The sequence below is a fragment of the Larimichthys crocea genome, unplaced genomic scaffold (assembly GCF_000972845.2).
Source record: "Larimichthys crocea isolate SSNF unplaced genomic scaffold, L_crocea_2.0 scaffold468, whole genome shotgun sequence".
NCBI classification, from domain to species: domain Eukaryota; kingdom Metazoa; phylum Chordata; class Actinopteri; family Sciaenidae; genus Larimichthys; species Larimichthys crocea.
The window spans coordinates 102,750-125,034 of record NW_020856111.1 but is presented as its reverse complement, the minus strand read 5'-3'; the positions used below and the strand labels follow the sequence as shown (position 1 = coordinate 125,034).

Here is a 22,285-nt window from a genome sequence, read left to right as displayed (position 1 = left end):
GATCACCTGAAGATCCACTTCATTCCATCCTGAAAAGGTTTCTTTGAAATTGATTTTGTTCTTTCCATTACTGTTCAAGCTCCCTTTGTTGCACCAGTAAATTTGTACATTGATCTGCCGTCTTTGTTTTTACAGTACCTCAGTACTCCATCAGGAGCTGTGTTCTGCTGGCTACTTCAAGATGAACTGCACAGCGAGTGAAGACAACCTTGTTATATCTCTAAAGGTCCAAAATAAAACATACCAACTGATATCAAAGGTCAGTCTGGTATCACACAATCTTCTTCAGCAGCTCAGGTGGGTGGTGGATTCAGGAGGTTTGCCTCAGAGGAACGTAGGCTGATGGACGGAGTGTGGTGATGGAGCAGGTCTGGTTCAGGAGGGCTTTGTGTGTGAGGACAATTTTGAACTGTATACGCTGTGGAACCAGGAGCCAGTGGACAGGAGTGACTATTCAGAAATATTATAGTTATTTTAGGTTCACAGTTTGCTTTTAAATTAATGAAATTTAAAATAAGTAAATTTAAACCACTAGAGGGAGCTCTCAGGTTGAGAATGATGAGTTTGTGGATCTGCGATCCGATTCTACCTGAGGGTTAGTATGCAGCGTCCGTCTGTGGCTCCAGTATTTTACATTTATTCACTGATCTGTTCAAACTTTGAGCTTCAGCAACAATTTATCATCTTTCACTGATCGATGTTTCATCGTCAGTCTCGAAGCTGTTTTCAGGAATACTCATCAACAGATCCACAGTCCAATACTGATCAACAGTCGTACTAATGATTACTTCCTTCCTCTCTGAGGATCGTCTGAAGACTTCCTGATGTTTTCTGGGGACATTGAGCATTCATCTTTTCACCTTCACATCACCTGTCCTCATAGGTGACCTGAACCTGTGGTGACCGTGCGTCGGCCTCAGAGTGATCTCCTGATCGGACGTGTACATAGCATGAATGAACTTCCTGTCACTGAAGTGACGCCACTGTGCAGCCTACCTGACCAGGTACAGAGTCAGACAGACAGGTACAGGGTCAGACAGACAGACACAGGGTCAGACAGACAGACACAGGGTCAGACAGACAGGCACAGGGTCAGACAGACAGGCACAGGGTCAGACAGACAGGCACAGAGTCAGTCAGACAGGCACAGAGTCAGACAGACAGACAGACACAGGGTCAGACAGACAGGCACAGGGTCAGTCAGACAGGCACAGAGTCAGACAGACAGGCACAGGGTCAGACAGACACAGGGTCAGACAGACAGGCACAGAGTCAGACAGACAGACACAGGGTCAGTCAGACAGACAGGCACAGGGTCAGTCAGACAGGCACAGAGTCAGACAGACAGGCACAGAGTCAGACAGACAGGCACAGGGTCAGACAGGCACAGGGTCAGACAGACAGGCACAGAGTCAGACAGACAGGCACAGGGTCAGACAGACAGGCACAGAGTCAGACAGACAGCAGGGTGTTTTTCCCTCAGGTGGTTGTTTTATTATAAAAGTTGACGTTTCTACTCTGACAGTGAAGAACTGAACAAACTTTAATAAACTTCATTAGAAAATAAAAAACAACAACATGAAGAGCAGGAGCAGGTTTCCATGGCAACACACGGGTGGAGGTTGGGTGGGGGGGGTAACCATGGTAACAGTGGTGGTGGGGGGTTACTTTACTATCATCTGATGACCAACACACACACACACGCGCATAAACAAACAAACAAACAAACGCACGCACGCACAAACACTCTCTCTCTCTCGCTCTGGTCCTGTGGGTGTGTTTCAGAGCGACGTGTTTCTAAACAGATAAACTCACAAACAGGATCAGCTGTTAGCAGGTCACATGACCAACCTGTCGAGTCATGTGACCTGCTAACAGCTGATCCTGTTTGTGAATGAAGTCACGTGACCTCTGACCTCAACCAGCTGCTTTCTGACAGTCTGACCCCGAAACTCCACCAGGCTCGTCTCCATGACGCCTCCGTCAGTCCATCAGTCTCTACGCGACTTCAAACCCACATGGAGCGTTCGTTGTCCCTCCACACTGTTACCTGCCTCAGATTTGGTCATTTCCTGCTTCATGTTCTTCTAAATATAGTTAAACTGTTTTACAATCTAAAGTTGGTACAGGATGTTTTATTTTGAAAGTCTACAGCATTCTCTGTTGTTTCTATGTCTGACTTCCTGTGGAGCCGGGCGTGGAGATGGTTCTGAACCGGACCACGGCGACCCGGTGAGGTTTCAAACACTGACTACAACATGAACAGCTGCGGTGCCCGGTGGGACCGGGGCTGGCGGTCCGCCTGGGTTGGTTCTTGTGTTTCTGATGTTGACCTGATCTGCCCTGGACTGCAGGTGCACTTCCTGTTTCCTGTCTGACACCTGACACCACAGACTCACAGAATAGATGCTCCTGATTGGCTAGTAGCTGAACTACCTGTTGTTCAGCTGAGCTCACCTTCACCATCACCTGTCCCTCTTCTTCTCTGCCTGAAATCAGCTGCAGCAGGAAGTATCCGAGGACAGACCGTCAGCTGCTGTGAGGCTCCGCCCCTTCCTTCCTTCTCCTAACCAATCAGCTGTGACGTACCGTCTCACCTCTGAAACACACACACCTACCTGTCTCTCTCTCTCTAACACACTCATCCAGCTGCAGCTCTTTCTCTCTACTCATCATCGTCGTCCTCCTCGTCTTCATCTTCTCCTTCATCATCCTCCTCTTCCTCTCCTCCCTGAGCTGAAGACCCGGGGTTCCTGGCATACGTGCCGCCGCCGCGATACGCCACCATGTCCTGTCAGACAGACAGGAAGCAATTTGTTAGACAGTGCCTGCATCTTCATAGGGTGGTTTCTCAGACCGGGACAGTTTGCTCCACATCTGTCTCTCTCTCTGCCTGTCTGTGTGTCTTACCCGGTCATATTTCTCCCGTAGTTTCTGGGCCTTCTCCTCGTAGGGTAGTTTCTCAGACTGGGACAGTTTGCTCCACATCTCTCCCAGCTTCTTGGCACAGTCTCCTATAGACAGACCAGGATACTGCTGCTTCACACTGGGACGGTACTCACTGCAGAACACAAAGAACGCTGACCTACCCACAGACAGGCAGGGAGAGAGACAGACGGGTTAGTGCTTCTGGACCGGCTCAGTTAGAATTGATACAAACTAACAGTCTGACTTGTCTCAGTGTGGTTAGCTGCATGGTTAGCTCTGTGATTCCTTATGTTCAGGTGAGGGACGTTAAACTGTTAAACTGTGTTTGGTTTGGTTTGGACTTACGGGGGTCTCTTGGGTGCGTTGGGGTCTTTCCTCTTGCGGCCTCTCTTTCCGAAGCCTTTGGGCGGGACGTAGTCGCTCATCTCCCTGTTGTAACGCACCTTGTCGGCCTTCGCCATGTCCTCGAAACACTTCTTATCACTGGCAGACAGAGCCTGAAATCACATGACATGGTCAGTGGTCAGGATTCATGAACTGATTTCCAACAAGAGAGTTTATTGTTAGAGAGTTTATTAACAAACTCATTATTTAAGAATTTATTAACAACTCTGGCACTTTAGATATTATTTGCATGTGTAATTAGCAGGTCGTATCGCAGTATCTCCATGGTGCCAACTCGGCCAGCATCTTGTGACAGATGGAGGTTCAAACAGAGGCTGACCGACTCATCGACCGATCCGTACTGCAGTCATCAACACCTGAAAGACCGAGGTCCTGACCATGCTGTTCGATGAGCTCGGTCTCCTCTGCCAACAAACCCAACCGTCTGTAATTCATAGTTCACCTGTTCTACACAACCAGATCGTTTTTCATCCCCTAATCTCAGTGGAACCATCAAACCAGCTCCTCACCAAGCCCAGACCACAGGAGGTACGGCTCCTCACTAAACCCGGTCTACACGAGGTACGGCTCCTCACTAACCCGGTCTACACGAGGTACGGCTCCTCACTGAGTGGGCATTCAGACAGGATCAGGGAAACTGGAGTTTTTTTTAATACATTTAAGTGGAGGGTCGGTGTTTCCGCTAGGGATGGGGGCGATCCGATCGGCTTCCGATACCAATGTAATTCACAGATGTGCTTTAACGTAATCAAACAGCCAGTGTACTTAATTTGTGCTGATCAGAGGAAGCAGCCTTTGTATTTTATTTGGAGGGGTAGTGTGGACAGGTTTACCCTTTATTTCATATTTGACACTTAGAAACTGTGTTGCTGCATAGTGGTGATTTATATCTATGCTGTGTAGTTTATATGACGGGTATTTTTAGTTTATATTGCACTAGTAGTTTAACCCTGTCTTGGAATTTAATAAACATGGACAATCCATTTGAAACCCTTACAGGTGCATATTTGTTTTCAGGATTTTTCCTGTTTTCTGACATCGTACTTACCTCAAGTTGCCTTCTGGGACATACATGCGTACGTACATATACTTGAGTTTATTACAGCCTCATATAAAATCAACAATAATGATAATATTAAAGCAAACAGAGCTCGTATCAAAATAGTATCGTATCGGCAGATATACAAATTCAGGTATCTGGAGCGGATGGGAAGTGAAAAAATGTGGATCGGAGCATCCCTAGTTTCCGCACCAGCATTCTGCAACGCAGGGGTTGCCACCAAAAAACGCACCGCGTCCAGGAGAGGCGTTGATCCAGATCCAACTTTTGGAAAACCAGAGCCCTGTCCAGATGTATTCACGGACTAAACTCTGATCATTTACCTGTGTGTGTTCTGACTTTGTTTATTTCATGTACCAGCTTCTAAATCTGAGTCTGACTTGTAAGAGAGAGAGCGTTTTGGTAGAGAGACATAGAGTAACAATAACAGAGAGCGAGCGCCAGCCTCGATAAAGCTGTCATTAATCAGAGAAATAAAGTTATTTCCTGTTTCACAGCGGTTACATCCAGCAGCTATAGACACGCCCATAGCAACACACCTCAGCTCCACCCACCGCCCACCACAGGATGCCGGTTTCCCTGATCCTGTCTGAACGCACGGTGACCCCGGTCTACAGGAGGTACAGCTCCTCACTAAACCTGGTCTACAGGAGGTACGGCTCCTCGCTAAACCTGGTCTACACAGGTACCTGGTCTACAGGAGGTACGGCTCCTCGCTAAACCTGGTCTACAGGAGGTACGGCTCCTCGCTAAACCTGGTCTGCAGGAGGTACGGCTCCTCACTAAACCCGGTCTACAGGAAGTACGGCTCCTCGCTAAACCCGGTCTACAGGAAGTACGGCTCCTCGCTAAACCCGGTCTACAGGAGGTATGGCTCCTCACTAAACCCGGTCTACAGGAGGTACGGCTCCTCACTAAACCCGGTCTACAGGAGGTACGGCTCCTCGCTAAACCCGGTCTACAGGAGGTACGGCTCCTCACTAAACCTGGTCTACACAGGTACCTGGTCTACAGGAGGTATAGCTCCTCACTAAACCCATCTATGAAACATAAGAGAGGTCACCTGAGCTCATGTTGGCCAGCTGTGTTTTAATTGAGATAATTGTTGGTCTGTATGGAAAGTGTCATGAGATAACTGAAGTTATGATTTGGTGCCTCAAGAATAAAGAGAGAGTTTCATCCTGAGTACTGACCGTATGAAACACTGACATGGACTGCAGAACTCTGATCTGCTGTGCCTTTGGAAATGCTTGGTTGTTGGTGGTTCTTACTGGTTAATGATGCTTTTCATTGGTTCTCGGTGGTTGTTGGTGGTTCTTATTAATTTTCATTGGTTCTCGGTGGTTGTTGGTGGTTCTCGGTGGTTCTCATTGGTTGTTGGTTGTTCTTATTAATTTTCTGTTGTTCTCATTGGTTATTGATGCTTCTCTGGTTTAAATGGTTCTCAGTGGTTGTTAAGGGAAGTGTAACTTACCTGATCAGACTAAAAATACTGACACATTAATGCGTTAGGTGATTGTTGATTGTCACCACCTGTCTGTCTGTCTGTCCGTCCACCTGTCTGTCTATCGCTCTCTGTCCACCTGTCTCACCTTCCATCTCTCAGAGCACTTCTTGGAGAACTCGGCGAAGTTGACCGACTGTTCAGGGTTCTTCTTGCGGTGTTCCTCTCTACACGTCTGGACGAAGAAGGCGTACGCCGACGTCTTCCCCTTCGGCTTGTTGACGTCTTTGCGCATCATACTGGTGGCCTGACAGACGGACAGAGACATTGTTTAGAAAGAGGCATTCATTCTTGGTTTGTTTTATTTTAATTATAAACTGTAATGACACTTTAATAAATCTGATCAACCACACTGTCAAAGATTTGGCCAGTCTGTCATATGTTCACAAAGAGACAAACTACTCAGTGTACAAACACTTTCTGTTCATAGACAATCAATAAGATAATAAACATTCAGAAATAAAACATGTACAATGATTTATTAGAGGTTTAAATATTAAATCTTTATTTGTTTCAAATCTTAATGTTTAAATGTGTTTTAATCTAAATGCTTAAATATGTTTTAATCTAAATGTTTAAATCTGTTTTAATCTAAATGCTTAAATATGTTTTAATCTAAATGTTGAAATTTGTTTTAATCTAAATGTTGAAATTTGTTTTAATCTAAATGTTGAAATTTGTTTTAATCTAAATGTTTAAATCTGTTTTAATCTAAATGTTTAAATATGTTTTAATCTAAATGTTGAAATCTGTTACATATGTTTGGTGTTATATGAACGTTGCAGAGCCGTGGGTCCCGTAACGGTCCGGTAACGGTCCGGTAACGGTCCATCGGCAGTCTAACGGTCTCACTGTGAATAACAAAGAGAACAAAGTGGGGATCCATTTTCTCTGCCACAGAGCTAGGAGGCCCACCGACCCAGACTGGACCCTGGTTCGGTCCGTTGCTGTGCCGGGACCTCCCGCCGGAGCCCGGGTCGTGGCTCCGCCTGTGGCCGGAGGTCTGTGCGCCGTGCGGGGGAACGTAGACTGAAGCGAGCCGCGTCCTCCGTGGAGATCTACGGACTGCTGCAGTTAGCCTAGCCGTGCTAACGGGCTAGCTCGACAGAACAATGGACCACCATTTGCTTCCCGCCCTCTGCAGCGCCAGCGGCCCCATCCCCCTCCACTAGCGACGGGCTAACCGGCCAGCGGGCACGCAGGACGGCGTTCAACCCTCCACACGAGGCGTGTTACTCGGTGTGTTTTATATCTGAGCACGGCGCCGTTTTTACAACAAACGGGGTCTGAGGTGAAATCACGGTGTCGGTGCGGCGGCTACGCATTTTCACCGGAGAGGTCAGCGGACGGGACCGGGCTATTTCCCGGCTTCACGCTTCATAATGGGCGTTACGTGTTTACAACAACACGGCTCCAACAGCCCGAGCGCGGGGACACGCGGGGCCGCACGGACACGGACAGATGTCGCCACACGGACAACGTTTCAGCGGCCATTTTATTCATTTTCCAGCCCGGACCTTTTTATTAGAGGATCCCGCACGCAGAACACCGCAACCCGGCAAATCAGAGCCAGCTCATTGTGCGTGAATCACAGAGAGCTCGCCGCGTCCGGCAGCAGGAGCATTTACATTGATACTCACTGGTCAGGAGGGCCGGCTACGGGCTGAAGCAGACTGTGGGTCGGTGTTCGGGTTTAGGACTCTCGGGTTCTTGTTGTTGTTTGGTGGCTGGAGCAGCGACTGGAGACGTTGCTTCACTTTCAAACTGGGTCGAGCTCGAGCCCGGCACCGCCCCCTAGCAACGCCCCCGTTGGTCATGCCTATTCAGAGGGCGGGAACACGGCCGGCCAACCTGGGCGGAGCGCGTCTGAATATCCGTCCGTGATTGGCTCACCCGACCGCAAGTCAAACCCGGCCCCGCCCACACAGCAACGCCAGCAGGGCGGGAATTCTACACGTTCAACAGGGCGGGGCTAATTTGCATTCCTGTATCTGATTGGTCAGAATTGATGTATGTCAAATCAACCGACCAATCTGCGAAGAGGAGGAGGAGGGGCGTAGGTAGCAGAGAGGGATGAAGATGGAGGTTGCATAATGGATGTTAGTGTTGATGAGACAGAGGATGGACACAGAGAGACACTGTGTGTCTTCATCAGTCCATCACAGCTCAACCCTCACACACCTCTCTGCTGCATCCTGATCAAAACAATATAATGAAACATATATCAAATGTTATCACACAGACGTGACACAAAGTAACTACATAACTCCAGGTTTATACAATCTGTGTCACGGAGACTATGTCCAGGTTTATACAGTCTGCGGGACATCACGGAGACTACGTCCAGGTTTATACAGTCTGCGGGGACGTTACAGAGACTACGTCCAGGTTTATACAGTCTGCGGGGACGTCACAGAGGCTACGTCCAGGTTTATACAGTCTGAGGGGACGTCACGGAGACTATGTCCAGGTTATTCTGCATGGTTAGTGTGTTTGACTTTAGCAGGAGGCTGTGGTCCATCAGAACCAGAACCTTGCACCACAAGAACAGTTTCTTCCCATCTGCTACTATCCTTATGAACAAGGCTCGGACCCCACCACCTGCACCTGCATCTACACCTCCACCTCTACTTACACCACCAGCTCCACCTCTACCTGCAGCTGTATTAAAAGAGGAGTTAGCGTTGTCTTTACTCATCCTGATAGAGGGAAAATAAAAAACAAACAGATCACACTAACTCCAACAAGCCCCGCCCTCCACACACAGACACACACAGACTGGTGTCAAACAAAGGGAATCTGGAAAACAAAAACAGGATTAATTGTGTGTGTGGTGTGTGTGTGAGTGTTTAATTTGTGTGGCTTTAAGCTTCATAATTCTCCATATTTTCAACTTGGGACAACCCTGGACAGCTGGCAGTCCACCTGCCAATTTGAAACGACGACTCGACGAGTTATTTTCATATAAACGCGTAAAGTTATCTTTATATAAAACATAAAGTTATCTTCATATAAAATATGTAAAGTTATCTTCATATAAAAGACGTGAAGTTAACACATGAACACTTAAGTTAACATCATATAAAACGTAAACTTATCTTTATATAAAACATGTAAAGTTAACATTGTATGAAACACATAGTTATCTGTATATGTACATGCTGGACTGGAGTGCATCAGCCCTCGCGTGTTGAAGGCATGTTCCAGCCAGCTCTGTGGAGTTCTCCAGCACCTCTTCAACCTGAGCCTACACCTTCAGAAAGTGCCAGTGATCTGGAAACCATCCTGCCTGGTCCCAGTGCCCCAAAAAGGATGTCCTGCTGCACTGAAGACCCCCTACAGTTCGCATATCAGCCCCATGGTGGGGTTGATGATGCAATCATCTACCTGCTGCAGAAGGCTTACTTCTCCCTGGACAGACCGTCAACTGCTTTGTGAAGTGGTGTGGGGCGAACCACCTACAGCTGAACATGGTGAAGACGAAGGAGATGGTGGTGGATTTCAGGAGAAACAAGCCCCTGCCCTCTCCTATCAGCATTGGTGCTTAATGTCTGCAACAAGATGCTGCAGATGTTCTATCAGTCTGTTGTGGTGAGCACCATCTTCTTTGCTGTGTCCTGGGGTGCAGGCATCAAGGCAAAGGACGCCAACAGACTGAACAAACTCATCAGAAAGCAGAGTCTGTTGTTGGCTCTAAACTTGTCACCCTGGAGGAGGTGGTGGAGGACAGGATGCTGGCAAAACTGCTGGCAATCATGGATAATCTCTCTCACCCCTCCAAACAGCACTGGACAAACTAAAGAGCAGCTTCAGCAACAGACTCATTCACCCTGCTGCTCTGAGGAATGATACAGGAAATCGTTCCACCCAACTGCAATAAGACTTTAATCTACCTGTCACTTTTTGCTACCTGTCACCTTTGCACTGTGTACCCTGTACAACACGCCGCTCCAATACTGGAACATATACTTCTTATAATATGTGATAATAATAATAATATTAACCATATTGATATTATATATCATGCCATCATCTTGTCACTGCACCTTATCTACCTATTTATCTTCTTTTTTCTTTTGTGTCCGTGTCCTATTCTGTTTTTTATTTTTGTTTTTATTTTTTCAACCTCAGTATTTTATTTTATTGTATTTTATTGTATTGAAATACCAGACTGCCGCTATGATGACCTAATTTCGCTTCAGAGATGAATAAAGTCATCTATCTATCTATCTATCTATCTATCTATCTATCTATCTATCTATCTATCTATCTATCTATCTATCTATATATCTATCTATCTATCTATCTATCTATCTATCGAAAACACCTAAAGTTAACATCATATGAAACATGTAAAGTTATCCTCATATAAAACACGTAAAGTTAACTGCATATAAACATGTGACGTTATCTTTATATAAATACATAAATTTATCTTTATATAAAACACATAAAGTTATCTTTATATAAACACGTAAAGTTATCTTTATATAAACACATAAAGTTATCTTTATATAAACACGTAAAGTTATTTTTATATAAACACATTAACTTATCTTTATATAAACACGTAAAGTTATCTTTATATAAACACGTAAACTTATCTTTATATAAACACACATAGTTATCTTTAAATAAAACACATTAAGCTATCTTTATATAAAACACATTAAGTTATCTTTATATAAACACGTAAAGTTTTTTTTATATAAACACATTAACTTATCTTTATATAAACACGTAAAGTTATCTTTATATAAACACATATAGTTATCTTTATATAAAACACATTAAGTTATCTTTATATAAACACGTAAAGTTATCTTTATATAAACACGTAAACTTATCTTTATATAAACACATATAGTTATCTTTATATAAAACACATTAAGTTATCTTTATATAAAACACATTAAGTTATCTTTATATAAACACGTAAAGTTTTTTTTATATAAACACATTAACTTATCTTTATATAAACACGTAAACTTATCTTTATATAAACACATATAGTTATCTTTATATAAAACACATTAAGTTATCTTTGTATAAACACGTAAAGTTATTTTTATATAAACACGTAAACTTATCTTTATATAAACACATATAGTTATCTTTATATAAAACACATTAAGTTATCTTTGTATAAACACGTAAAGTTATTTTTATATAAACACGTAAACTTATCTTTATATAAACACATATAGTTATCTTTATATAAAACACATTAAGTTATCTTTGTATAAACACGTAAAGTTATTTTTATATAAACACATATAAACAGACAGTCTTTTGTATGTCTCTACAGCAGGTGACTGGCCCTTTAATAGAGGAAGAGGATGGAAGAGGATGAGAGCCCCCCCCCCGTCTCAGCACATTGTTCTGCGGCTCCGACCGCAGGACAGGACAGACAGAGAGACAGACAGGCAGACAGGCGGTCAGTGAGACAGGCAGACAGAGAGATAGACCGGTCTCTGATGTGGACGGTCGCAGTCTGTAACGGGACTCTTTGTGTTGAGAATCAACGGTGGGTGACGGATGGACATATAAACAGAGACAAAGACAGACAGATAGACGGACAGACAGGTGGACGGACAGACAGGTGGACGGACGCTATGACCGGAGGCACGCGCCGCTGGACCAACAGGCACGAGCTCAGGTGAGTGACAGACAGAACAAAGAGTGCGCGCGCGTATTTGATGTCAGCTCGCGCTGATGATGATGATGGTGCTCCGACACTGGTTGTCATGGTAACCACGTGAAGACGGTCTGTGGCTCCCCTCCTCCCAAAGGGTGAGCCGTCAGCGTGACGTAATGATGACGTCACTGCGTGGATGTTAGGAGACAGGAGAGGAATTACTTCCTGTTTACCTGCTGTGTTTAGAAACATGTGACATCATCAATAAACATCACCACAGACCTGCCAATCAACCTGAATGGCATCATCATGTGACCTGTTCTGATGATCCAGTCCTGTAGTGACACACCTGTTATTAAAAGGTTCTCTGTGCAATGTTCAGAGAATGTTCCTGTATTTTATTATTATTTTATTATTAACTAGCTGTTTTCCACGAAGCGACCAACGTCAGACCCACGGCGGACAGCTTCAGTTACAGTCGGCTTAGTAGCTCCTGTCTCCATCACTCTTGTTAGCTCAACCTTTGCTTTGTTACATCATTTATCGTTTGCTAAAACCTAAACGTTTATTGTCATACATAAGTTAGCGTCATACAACATACAACATAAATAAAACTCATAGTGTTTGTTAGCAATTATACTGCAAATGACAAGACAGACAGTTAATCTATGTACAGTAATGTTAGCTCTGACTTTGGACTCTGAGATGAACTGTTCCTTAAAGCAGCAGGTCAACAGGAAGAGGAGTGAAGGAAGTCAGCTTCCTGTCAGAGAGGCAGAAAACACACACGCACACACACAAACACACAGTGTTTTTTGTGTGTGTGTGTCCTACTTTCTGCTCTTTGTTTGATGCTTCATTGAAAAATCACAAAGACAAGAAGACAACAGAAATAGATGTTCATAGAAAACTGGACTTTACATTTAAAGAACATTTAAAAGCATTAATATTAAATTATCCAAAGAAAAAGAAAAGGAAGATCAGACTTTTAAGATAACGATGGACAGAAACATAAATGAAGTATAAAACAAACATTAAAGAAACATTCGCGGATCCTGAATGAATGATTCACAGCTGGAGCTTGTCACATGACGTCAGTAAACAGGAGGTGGGAATCAAACCCTAAGTGGGGGTTCAGACAGGATCAGGGATTGCGGCAAAACCGGAGGTGCCCGCAACACAGGGGTTGCTGCAAAAAAACTGCACTGGTGTCCGGGAGAAAAGTTGAGCCAGATTCAACTTTTGGGAAACCAGAGCCCCACGTCACGTTCGCCGTTGTGCCGGCCTCGATAAAGTTGTTATTAATTAGAGAAAAATAAAAAGTTATTTCCTGATTGTTTCACAGCTTATACAGCAGTTACATTCAGCAGGTATAGACACAACCACAGCAACACACCTCAGAGAGAGCACAAAAACTCTGGGGAATAAGTTAAGTTAGTAACGTGAGAAGAGCCCAGTGTATCATGGGAAGTCTAGTTCTATAGCAGCATAACTAAGGGATGACCTGAGCCAGCACTAACTATAAGCTCTATCAGAAAGGAAAGTCTTAAGTGTACTCTTAAAAGTGAACCCATAGTGGTAGTTTGTACCACAGAAGAGGAGCCTGATAGCTGAAACCTCTGACTTCCGGTCTACTTTTGGAGACTATAGGAACCACAAGGAACCCTGAAGACCCACAAAGAACCATGATGATGGCTGATGAGGACCTCACTGGTTTCACCTGTCTCTCACTCTGTCTATCTGTCCAGGTAGCCCAGTGCTGAGGTGAGACAGTTTGTGATTAGTGGTTGCCATGGCTCCCAGGCCATCATCAGGGGAGCTGTGGGGGCTCCATCTGATGCCACCCCGCATCCTGGTGGACTGCTGCCTACCGAATGGTAACGTTGTCTTGTCCTGTCTTGTCTTGTCTTGTCTTGTCTTGTCTTGTGTTGTCCTCTGATGGTTCCTTTGTGTTTCAGGGATGATGGTGAGTCTCGAGTGTCTCAGAGAAACTCCTCTCATCAGCATCAAGCAGCAGCTCTTCACTGAGGCCAGGAAGTACCCGCTGTACCATCTGCTGCAGGTACCTCGCTGTTTGACCTTTGACCCCACCTCTTTGTATCACATCATAGTAACAATAATATCTGCTCTCTGATTGGCTAGGAGGAGTCATGTTACATCTTTGTGGGCGTGACCCAAGAGGCAGAGAGGGAGGAGTTTTACGATGAGACGAGGCGGCTGTGCGACCTCCGACTGTTTCACCCCATTCTGAAGCTCATTGAGCCCCTCGGCAACCGGGAGGAGAAGATCCTGAACCGGGAGATAGGTAACGCACCTTAACATAGTCATCATAGTCATCACTTGTCATCACATGTTTGGACAGCCATTGGTCAGTCAGCAAACATCTCATCAACCACCATCAGCCACACTGTTCAATCAAACAGGGTCAGACAGGGGTAAATTAGGTCAAACTGGTCCCAAAGCAGGGTCAAACAGGACCAAAGTAGGTTAAAACAGACCATGTCCGTCCATCCATCTCCCAGAGTTGATATGTCCCCGTCCCTCAGTAGGACTAACCATGTCCCCATTTTAGGGTTTGCCATTGGAATGCCGGTCTGTGAGTTCGAGATGTTGAAGGACCCGGAGGTTCAGGACTTCCGGCGCTCCATACTGAGCGTGTGCAGAGAGGCCATGGAGGAGAGGGAGGGGGGAGGAGCCCACAGTCAGGCGCTCTATGTTTACCCCCCCAACGTGGAGTCGAGCCCCCAACTGCCCCAACACATCTACAGCAAGCTGGACAAAGGTATGAGTCCTTGTCCCACATATCTACAGCAAGCTGGACAAAGATATGAGTCCATGTCTATGTCCTTGTCCAACATATCTACAACAAGCTGGACAAAGGTATGAGTCCATGTCCATGTCCTTGTCCAACATATCTACAGCAAGCTGGACAAAGGTATGAGTCCATGTCCAAGCTGGACAAAGGTCAGACTGGAGGTTACGGTTAGGTAACTCTGACCCTCCTCTACTCCATGTCCTTGTCTATGTCCTCCATGTCCTTTGAACACTGGTATTCTGTGGGGGGGGGGGGGGGGGTCAAGATGAAGTAAGAAAATGCTCTAACTGTGCCTCTCTGTACCTGTCTGTCTCTGTGTACCTGTCTCTCTGTAGGGCGGTTGATCGTGACTATCTGGGTGATTGTGTCGCCGTCGAACTCCAAACAGAAATACACTCTGAAGGTGACGTTGAAGGGTTCCTCATAGAACGTTAGTGGGTTCCTTGTAGAACATTGCAGCGTTCCTTGTATAATGTTTAAGGGGTTCCTAGTATAGTGTTATAGGGAGTTCCTCATAGAAGGTTAAAGGGTTCCTCGTAGAACATTGCAGGGTTCCTCATTGAACGTTACAGGTTCCCTCTAAGAGCGTTAAAAGGATCCTCGTTGAACATTGCAGGGTTCCTCATAGAACGTTAAAGGGTACATTGAAAGGTTCCTCAGAACTTTTAAAGGGTCCTTGTAGAAGGTTAATGGGTTCTTTGTAGAAAATTGCAGGGTTCATCATAGAAGGTTAAAGGGGTTCCTTGCAGAACATCGAAGGGTTCTCGTAGAGCGTTAAAGGAGTCCTCGTAGAACATGGAGGTTGAAGTTCTCTTGTGTTTGTGTACAGGTGAGTCATGATAGTTTACCTGAGCAACTGATAGCAGAATCCATCAGGAAGAAAAGCCGATCGATGCACCTCTCACCTCAACAGCTCCGCCTCTGTGTCCAGGAGTACCAGGGGCAGTACATCCTGAAGGTACACCTGTCTGTCTGTCTGTCTATCTGTCTGTCTGTGTCCAGGAGTACCAGGGCCAGTACATTCTGAAGGTACACCTGTCTGTCTGTGTCCAGGAGTACCAGGGCCAGTACATCCTGAAGGTACACCTGTCTGTCTATCTGTCTGTCTGACTATGTCAAGGAGTACCAGGGGAATTACATCCTGAAAGTACACCTGTCTGTCTGTCTGTCTGTCTGTCTTCCTGTCTCTCTGTCTGTTCCTCTGTGTCCAGGAGTACCAGGGGATTACATTCTGAGGCCACACCTGTCTGTCCGCCTGACTCACCTGTCTGTCTCCCCAGGTGTGTGGCTGTGATGAGTACCTGTTGGAGAAGTATCCTCTCAGTCAATACAAGGTACCTTCACTCTGAAGACAGACACCTTCATCAACTACAGCATGACCTGTCTTACTGTCTCTACCTGTCTCTCCTTCACCTGTTTGTCTGCAGTACATACGCTCCTGTATTATTGTGGGTCGTCTTCCTCACCTGATGCTGGTCTCCAAAGACTCTCTGTACTCCCAGCTGCCTGCCTCTGGCTTTGTCACACCTTCATACAGGTACAATGGCCAATCAGCATCTCTGACACACATGTCACAGCCAATCAGGAGCTTGGTGTACAGGTGTACTGTAGCCAGATACAGGAAGATTGTTGTTTATGTTTCAGTCGTCGAACGCCTCAGCCATCTCCCTGCCCAGGAGGAGGTGATGGTTCTCCTCCTCGCTCTCTTTGGGCCTTCAACACTCTGCTGAGGGTCCGACTGCTCTGCGCCACCTACGTCAACGTCAACATCCGAGACATTGACAAGGTTTGTTTCTCCGTCTGTTCATGTTATCAGTCACAGTCTGAGACATCAACAGAGTTTGTCTGTCCGTCTGTGTTCATGTCTGTTCAGGTGTTCTTATGTTCCTGTGACATGTCGTCTGAGTTCACGCTCAAAGTCCGTGTGTGGACAGAGTGATCCAGATGAGCAGAAGTGATCACGCCCCTTGGGGTGGTCGGTAGCGTAGTGGGTTGTGCAGGTGCCCCGTGTGCAGAGGCTACAGTCCTCGCCGCAGCCGACCCCGCCTCGAATCCTGCATCGGACGGCCCTTTGCTGCATGTCATTCCTCCTCTCTCTGCTCCCTGCTTCCTGTCTCTCTTCAGCTGTCCTATCAATTAAAGGCATAAAAGGCCCAGAAAATATACCAAAAAAAAAAATTAAGAAGTGATCATGCCCCGTCCATTTAATTGAGGATACTTTGGCAGCTTAACAAACCTGTTGTCCATTTATCTAAATAATAAATATTCACACTGTGGAGATGTTAGCATCAACTAGTCGAGTGAGAAAGAGCGGTCAGACATGGACAGATTTAGTCTTTCTGTGGTCATTTGTGTCTCTTTGTAGTCTCTGCACAGTGGCAGCTCCTGGCACTGATATCTGTCTGTCTGTCATGGTGTGTAAAGGTTCAAAAAGGTTAGTAAATGTCTATGTGTGTGTGTGTGTGTGTGTGTGTGTAGATCTATGTGAGGACAGGTATTTATCATGGTGGAGAGCCGCTTTGTGACAACGTCAACACACAGAGAGTCCCCTGCTCCAACCCCAGGTAACACATACTCACTGTAAACATCCTATTCAGATCAAGTCCTCTTTCACAAGGGTGACCTGGCCAAGAAAGGCAGCAGCACACGTCATAACAATCAAGACAGACCAACAACAATAACAAACAAACACAAAAACATTAAAACATTAAAATATTAAAGTGCAAGTAAATAGGCAAATAAAGTGCAGAAGTTATAGATACAGTAACAAATTAAGAACATAAGCACTTTAGGAAGTTTGTTTGTGCTGAGGCTTAGATTAAAAATACTAGTTAGCGGCTCAGCAATTAAGTCAGCAGCCGGCTTTAGAAAAAATGGATCCAAGCTATCTGGACCAGCTGATTTTTTGGAGTCCAAGTTTTTTAGCACACTACAGACCTCAGAAATAGACACAGGTTCAAAATGAAAAGGGTTAGGGTTAAGTGCCCTGCTGTGATAAAATGTTCATTAAAATAATTTAACATGGCACATTTGTCAGTCAGGTTTACTGAGTCTTTGAACAGAAAGTTTGGCAGTTCAGTAGAGGACATAGCACCAGAAGCAGATCTCACAACATTCCAGAATTTCCTGGGATCATTTAGATTTTTGGTGGTTTCAGATAAATTAAATTCAGATTTAGATTTCTTAATTAAGGAGGTACATTTGTTGCGAAGCTGATGAAAAATAATCCAATCAGCCTCAATTTTTGTTTTTCGTGCTCTGACCCAGGCAAGATCTCTTTCTTTGAGGAGGTTTCTAATTTCAGTGGAAAACCATTGATTGTTTCGCCTTTATCCTAAACTTACGTTAGGGAGCATGCTTATTGATTAGCTTCAAGAATTCAGAATGAAAGAGATTCCAGACCAACTCGTTCCCACTCGGGGAAATTGGACAAATCATGCAAAAAGGCCTGTTCATGAAAAAGCTTGAAGTCTCTTTTGACTAAAATTTGTGATTTAGTTTTGGGGAGTTTGGCATTGCTGACCACTGCAATGGCACATTGGTCACTCAGATCGTTCCCGAAAACACCAAAATCAGTATACCATTTGGCATTTGTTATTATAAGATCAAGGAGCGATGATCTTAAGGGGTATTTAATGTTAGGCCGTGTTAGGCTGTCAGATAGATTTCAGGCCATCTGAGGCTGATGACAACCAATCAAGGTTTAGATCGCTCACTAAGACAAACTTTTAGGAACTTAGAGCCTCACTGCAGGCTGAGGGAGGCCTATAACAGCCCATGACTGTAAAGGACTGTCCCTGTTGAAAGTTTCAATGCCAAAAATTCAAACTGTGGGCCACAGGAGCGGAACGGGACCTGCAAAACGGGCTTTGTTGTGCTCAGGGATTTAGCAGCCAGCAGTGACAGGTGGGCTACCTGTGGTAACACCTCAGTTGGACCTCCTTCACTCGCAGTGTGGTATGACTTATAAAAAAACGGAACAAAACAGAAACGTAGTGATAAATCATTAAGATCGTTTAAAAAGCCCATTCAAAAACCATTTAAATACAAACACTGACGTGTGCACGCGGCCATCTTGGTCTGTCTGTACACACACTACATACATTATACAGTTACCTGTCTACCTGTGTCCAGGTGGAACGAGTGGCTGACCTATGACATCTACCTGGCTGACCTCCCTCGCTCAGCTAGACTCTGCCTGTCTATCTGCTCTGTGAAGGGAAGGAAAGGAGCCAAGGAGGTAGGAAAGGAAGGACACATAAACACATGACAGAATCAATGAAAGAAAGACTGAATCACACTGTCTGTCTCTCCACCTGTCTGTCTCTCACCTGTCAGGAGCATTGTCCCCTGGCCTGGGGGAATGTTAACCTGTTTGACTATACAGACATCCTGGTCTCGGGTAAAGTGGCTCTCAGTCTTTGGCCCGTCCCACACGGCCTCGAGGACCTCCTGAATCCCATCGGTGTCGCCGGTTCAAATCCCAACAAGGTACATGTCTTTCTACCTGTCTGTCTCTCTACGTGAATCAGATGATTCAGTTGATTAACTGATTGACGGCGTCGTTGTCTGTAGGAGACTCCGTGTGTGGAGCTGGAGTTCTCGTGGTTTAATCAGACTGTCGTGTTTCCTGATGAGCAGCAGATAGAAGAACATGCTAACTGGACCATCAGCAGAGAGCTGGGCTACAACTACTGCCACGGACTGGTAATATATATATATATATATATATGTGTGTGTGTGTATGTATGCATGTATGTATGTATGTATGTATGTATGTGTTCAGGCTGGTAACACTCAATATATACAGTTTCCCCTGTCCCTTCACCTGTCTCTCCCCCCCCTGTCTCTCTCTCAGAGCAGTCGTCTGGCCTGTGACAGCAGTGTCTCAGCAGGTGATGCTGAGCAGCTTCGTTCTCTCTGCTCCAGAGATCCCCTGTACGAGCTCTCCGAGCAGGAGAAGGACTTCCTGTGGAGACACAGGTGAGAGGTGGGGTTAACATGGACACACAGGTGAGGGGCGGGGTTCACATGGACACACAGGTGAGGGGCGGAGTTCACATGGACACACAGGTGAGGGGCGGGGAACTCAAAAAGGTTTCAGCCCAAATTTCAGGACTTATGTATTTAAATTACATAGAAAATTGCCATCCATTTGAATTACATATTACATTTTAATATAAAGTAACTAATAAACTCAAAGTGCTTCTACTACACAGTAGGGGTTGTACAGACTGTACGCCACAATGACGTTTAGAGCTTGACGTCGACTAGTCGCTAATCGAGAGAGGGCTGGCTCATTTCGTGGCAGCGGCAGCTAGTAGTGGCATTTCCGGTGCCAGCTGCCACCGGAGCTGGTGGAACAGCTGATCCCGGTACTGCAGCCCTTAGGTAAACGTTACCTGGCTGTCCCAGCGACAAGCGAGAGGATTTTTTCACTCGCTGGTAATACTGTACCATAACGCGACAGCGGGCGAGCCTTCACCCAGCGCACGTAGATGCGCTCGTGTTCCTGCACGCAAACCAGGACCGAAAAACGAAACCTGTGACTGAGCAGGACTGTGACGGTGACTAGGCTTGCAGGTGTTGTGTTGTTTTCCTCCCAAATTGTGGGGTCCGCGACTAGTCGACGTTGAGTCGACTTTCATCATATTAGTGTCGACTTAAAAAATTACTACTACTACTACTACTACACAGTAGTGCACTAGTAGACCGGTTTATGCATTCAATATTAATAAAGCCAATTTGTTTGTCCAAACCCAACAGTGAAAATGAATGCAGTCATCGTGAGTTTATTAGTAATTACATAAATCTTATTACTTTTTACTTTTTCTCTACCTGTCTCTCTCTCTACCTGTCTCCCTCCCACAGACATTACTGTGTGAACATCCCAGAGTCTCTTCCTAAACTGCTTCTGTCCGTCAAATGGAACTCCAGAGACGAAGTTTGTCAGGTAAAAAAGAGAGGAAATATTCACCTTACCTACAAACACCTGACTGACTGACTGACTCCTCCTCTTCCTCTTCCTCCTCGTCTTCCTGCTCCTCATCATCATCAGATGTACTGTTTGTTGAAGGAGTGGCCACTGATGGAGCCTGAGTCGGCTCTGGAGTTGTTGGACTGTAACTTTCCTGATCCGATGGTCAGAGAGTTCGCTCTGCGCTGCTTGGTGCAAGGTCTGACGGATGACAAGCTGTCACAGTACCTGCTGCAGCTCGTACAGGTGAGTTTACACCCTCGCCTCCTCGTACAGGTGAGTTTACACCCTCACCTCCTCGTACAGGTGAGTTTACACCCTCGCCTCCTCGTACAGGTGAGTTTACAAATGCAGGACCTATGCATTTCCATTACATAGAAAATGTCCATCCATTTATATTACATAGGTTTAATATAAATTAACAAATAAACTTAATGTGAAGCAAATAAAAAGATTTATGTTTCAGGATGTTTGTACACATTTGACGTATAAACATGAACTCTTCTTCTAGAACGTTATATATTCAGATCACTGTTTGTTTTCTTTATTTCATTTGTCTTTGTTTGCAGGTGTTGAAGTATGAGATGTACCTGGACAATCCTCTGGCTCGTTTCCTGATCAAGAAAGCTCTGACCAATCAGAGGATAGGACACTTCTTCTTCTGGCATCTCAAGTAAGGATAAAAGAACAGTTCACCCAAAACTGTGAAGTCCATCTGCTCCCAGTTACTGGGTCACCTAATGTTCTCTGATGTTCTCTGATGTTCTTTCATGTTCTCTGATGTTCTCTGATGTTCTCTGATGTTCTTTCATGTTCTCTGACGTTCTCTGGTGTTCTTTCATGTTCTCTGATGTTCTTTAATGTTCTCTGATGTTCTTTAATGTTCTCTGATGTTCTCTGATGTTCTTTAATGTTCTCTGATGTTCTTTAATGTTCTCTGATGTTCTCTAATGTTCTCTGATGTTCTCTGATGTTCTCTAATGTTCTCTGATGTTCTTTAATGTTCTCTGATGTTCTTTAATGTTCTCTAATGTTCTCTGATGTTCTCTGATGTTCTTTCATGTCCTATGATGTTCTCTGATGTTCTTTCATGTTCTATGATGTTCTCTGATGTTCTTTCATGTTCTCTGATGTTCTCTAATGTTCTCTGATGTTCTCTAATGTTCTTTCATGTTCTCTAATGTTCTCTGATGTTCTTTGATGTTCTCTAATGTTCTCTGATGTTCTTTAATGTTCTCTAATGTTCTTTCATGTTATCTGATGTTCTCTGATGTTCTTTCATGTTCTCTGATGTTCTCTAATGTTCTCTAATGTTCTTTCATGTTATCTGATGTTCTCTGATGTTATTTCATGTTCTATGATGTTCTCTGATGTTCTGTCATGTTCTCTAATGTTCTCTGATGTTCTCTGATGTTCTCTGATGTTCTTTGATGTTCTATGATGTTCTCTGATGTTCTTTAATGTTCTCTGATGTTCTCTAATGTTCTCTGATGTTCTTTTATGTTCTCTGATGTTCTCTGATGTTCTCTGATGTTCTTTCATGTTATCTCATGTTCTTTGATGTTCTCTCATGTTCTCTGATGTTCTCTGATGTTCTTTTATGTTCTCTGATGTTCTCTGATGTTCTGTTCAAACTAACAGAAACTCTGTTCTCAGGTCAGAGATGCACAACAAGACAGTGTCCCGTCGGTTTGGTCTGCTGTTGGAAGCTTTCTGCAGAGCCTGTGGCATGTACCTGAAACACCTGAACAGACAGGTGAGATCTGAAACACCTGAACAGACAGGTGAGATCTGAAACACCTGAACAGACAGGTGAGATCTGAAACACCTGAACAGACAGGTGAGATCTGAAACACCTGAACAGACAGGTGAGATCTGAAACACCTGAACAGACAGGTGAGATCTGAAACACCTGAACAGACAGGTGAGATCTGAAACACCTGAACAGACAGGTGAGA

The 22,285-nt window shown here is 44.9% G+C and overlaps 2 protein-coding genes and 1 long non-coding RNA gene across 3 annotated transcripts in view; 1 reads left to right on the top strand and 2 right to left on the bottom strand.

Annotated features, from left to right (window-relative positions):
- Positions 1 to 1,469: 1,469 nt before the first annotated feature.
- Positions 1,470 to 7,693, bottom strand: hmgb2b (high mobility group box 2b). Its single transcript, XM_010750658.3, has 5 exons — positions 7,538 to 7,693; positions 5,986 to 6,144; positions 3,274 to 3,425; positions 2,911 to 3,085; positions 1,470 to 2,791 (listed from the first exon to the last, which is right to left on the bottom strand). The coding sequence occupies exons 2-5, from the start codon at positions 6,133 to 6,135 to the stop codon at positions 2,666 to 2,668; spliced, it is 603 nt and encodes a 200-aa protein (XP_010748960.1). The 5' UTR covers positions 6,136 to 6,144; positions 7,538 to 7,693; the 3' UTR covers positions 1,470 to 2,665.
- A 3,548-nt stretch (positions 7,694 to 11,241) lies between these two features.
- zgc:158659 (phosphatidylinositol 4,5-bisphosphate 3-kinase catalytic subunit alpha isoform) overlaps positions 11,242 to 22,285 on the top strand; it is a 14,487-nt gene continuing 3,443 nt past the window's right edge. The window contains exons 1-19 of the mRNA XM_027276612.1: positions 11,242 to 11,556; positions 13,284 to 13,412; positions 13,494 to 13,597; positions 13,678 to 13,840; positions 14,108 to 14,317; positions 14,686 to 14,753; positions 15,180 to 15,308; positions 15,631 to 15,684; positions 15,778 to 15,887; positions 15,995 to 16,136; positions 16,829 to 16,914; positions 18,485 to 18,590; positions 18,689 to 18,841; positions 18,926 to 19,057; positions 19,209 to 19,333; positions 20,222 to 20,303; positions 20,409 to 20,573; positions 20,897 to 21,000; positions 21,984 to 22,083. Of these exons, the coding sequence (XP_027132413.1) occupies positions 13,328 to 13,412; positions 13,494 to 13,597; positions 13,678 to 13,840; positions 14,108 to 14,317; positions 14,686 to 14,753; positions 15,180 to 15,308; positions 15,631 to 15,684; positions 15,778 to 15,887; positions 15,995 to 16,136; positions 16,829 to 16,914; positions 18,485 to 18,590; positions 18,689 to 18,841; positions 18,926 to 19,057; positions 19,209 to 19,333; positions 20,222 to 20,303; positions 20,409 to 20,573; positions 20,897 to 21,000; positions 21,984 to 22,083 (2,118 nt within the window). The 5' untranslated portion in view covers positions 11,242 to 11,556; positions 13,284 to 13,327. The remainder of the gene's footprint in view (positions 11,557 to 13,283; positions 13,413 to 13,493; positions 13,598 to 13,677; positions 13,841 to 14,107; positions 14,318 to 14,685; positions 14,754 to 15,179; positions 15,309 to 15,630; positions 15,685 to 15,777; positions 15,888 to 15,994; positions 16,137 to 16,828; positions 16,915 to 18,484; positions 18,591 to 18,688; positions 18,842 to 18,925; positions 19,058 to 19,208; positions 19,334 to 20,221; positions 20,304 to 20,408; positions 20,574 to 20,896; positions 21,001 to 21,983; positions 22,084 to 22,285) is intronic.
- On the bottom strand, positions 16,440 to 18,520 carry LOC113745133 (uncharacterized). The gene is made up of 3 exons (XR_003461991.1): positions 18,467 to 18,520; positions 16,930 to 16,973; positions 16,440 to 16,479 (listed from the first exon to the last, which is right to left on the bottom strand). It is a non-coding gene; the product is annotated as an uncharacterized LOC113745133 (long non-coding RNA).

Excerpts from the sequence above, each read along its gene's own strand:
- hmgb2b (XM_010750658.3), bottom strand. The coding sequence starts at position 6,135 with ATGATGCGCAAAGACGTCAACAAGCCGAAGGGGAAGACGTCGGCGTAC. Across the intron at positions 3,426-5,985 it reads AGTGCTCTGAGAGATGGAAG|GCTCTGTCTGCCAGTGATAA; the intron begins GTGAGACAGGTG and ends ATGTGATTTCAG. Across the intron at positions 3,086-3,273 it reads AACGCACCCAAGAGACCCCC|GTCAGCGTTCTTTGTGTTCT; the intron begins GTAAGTCCAAAC and ends GTCTGTGGGTAG.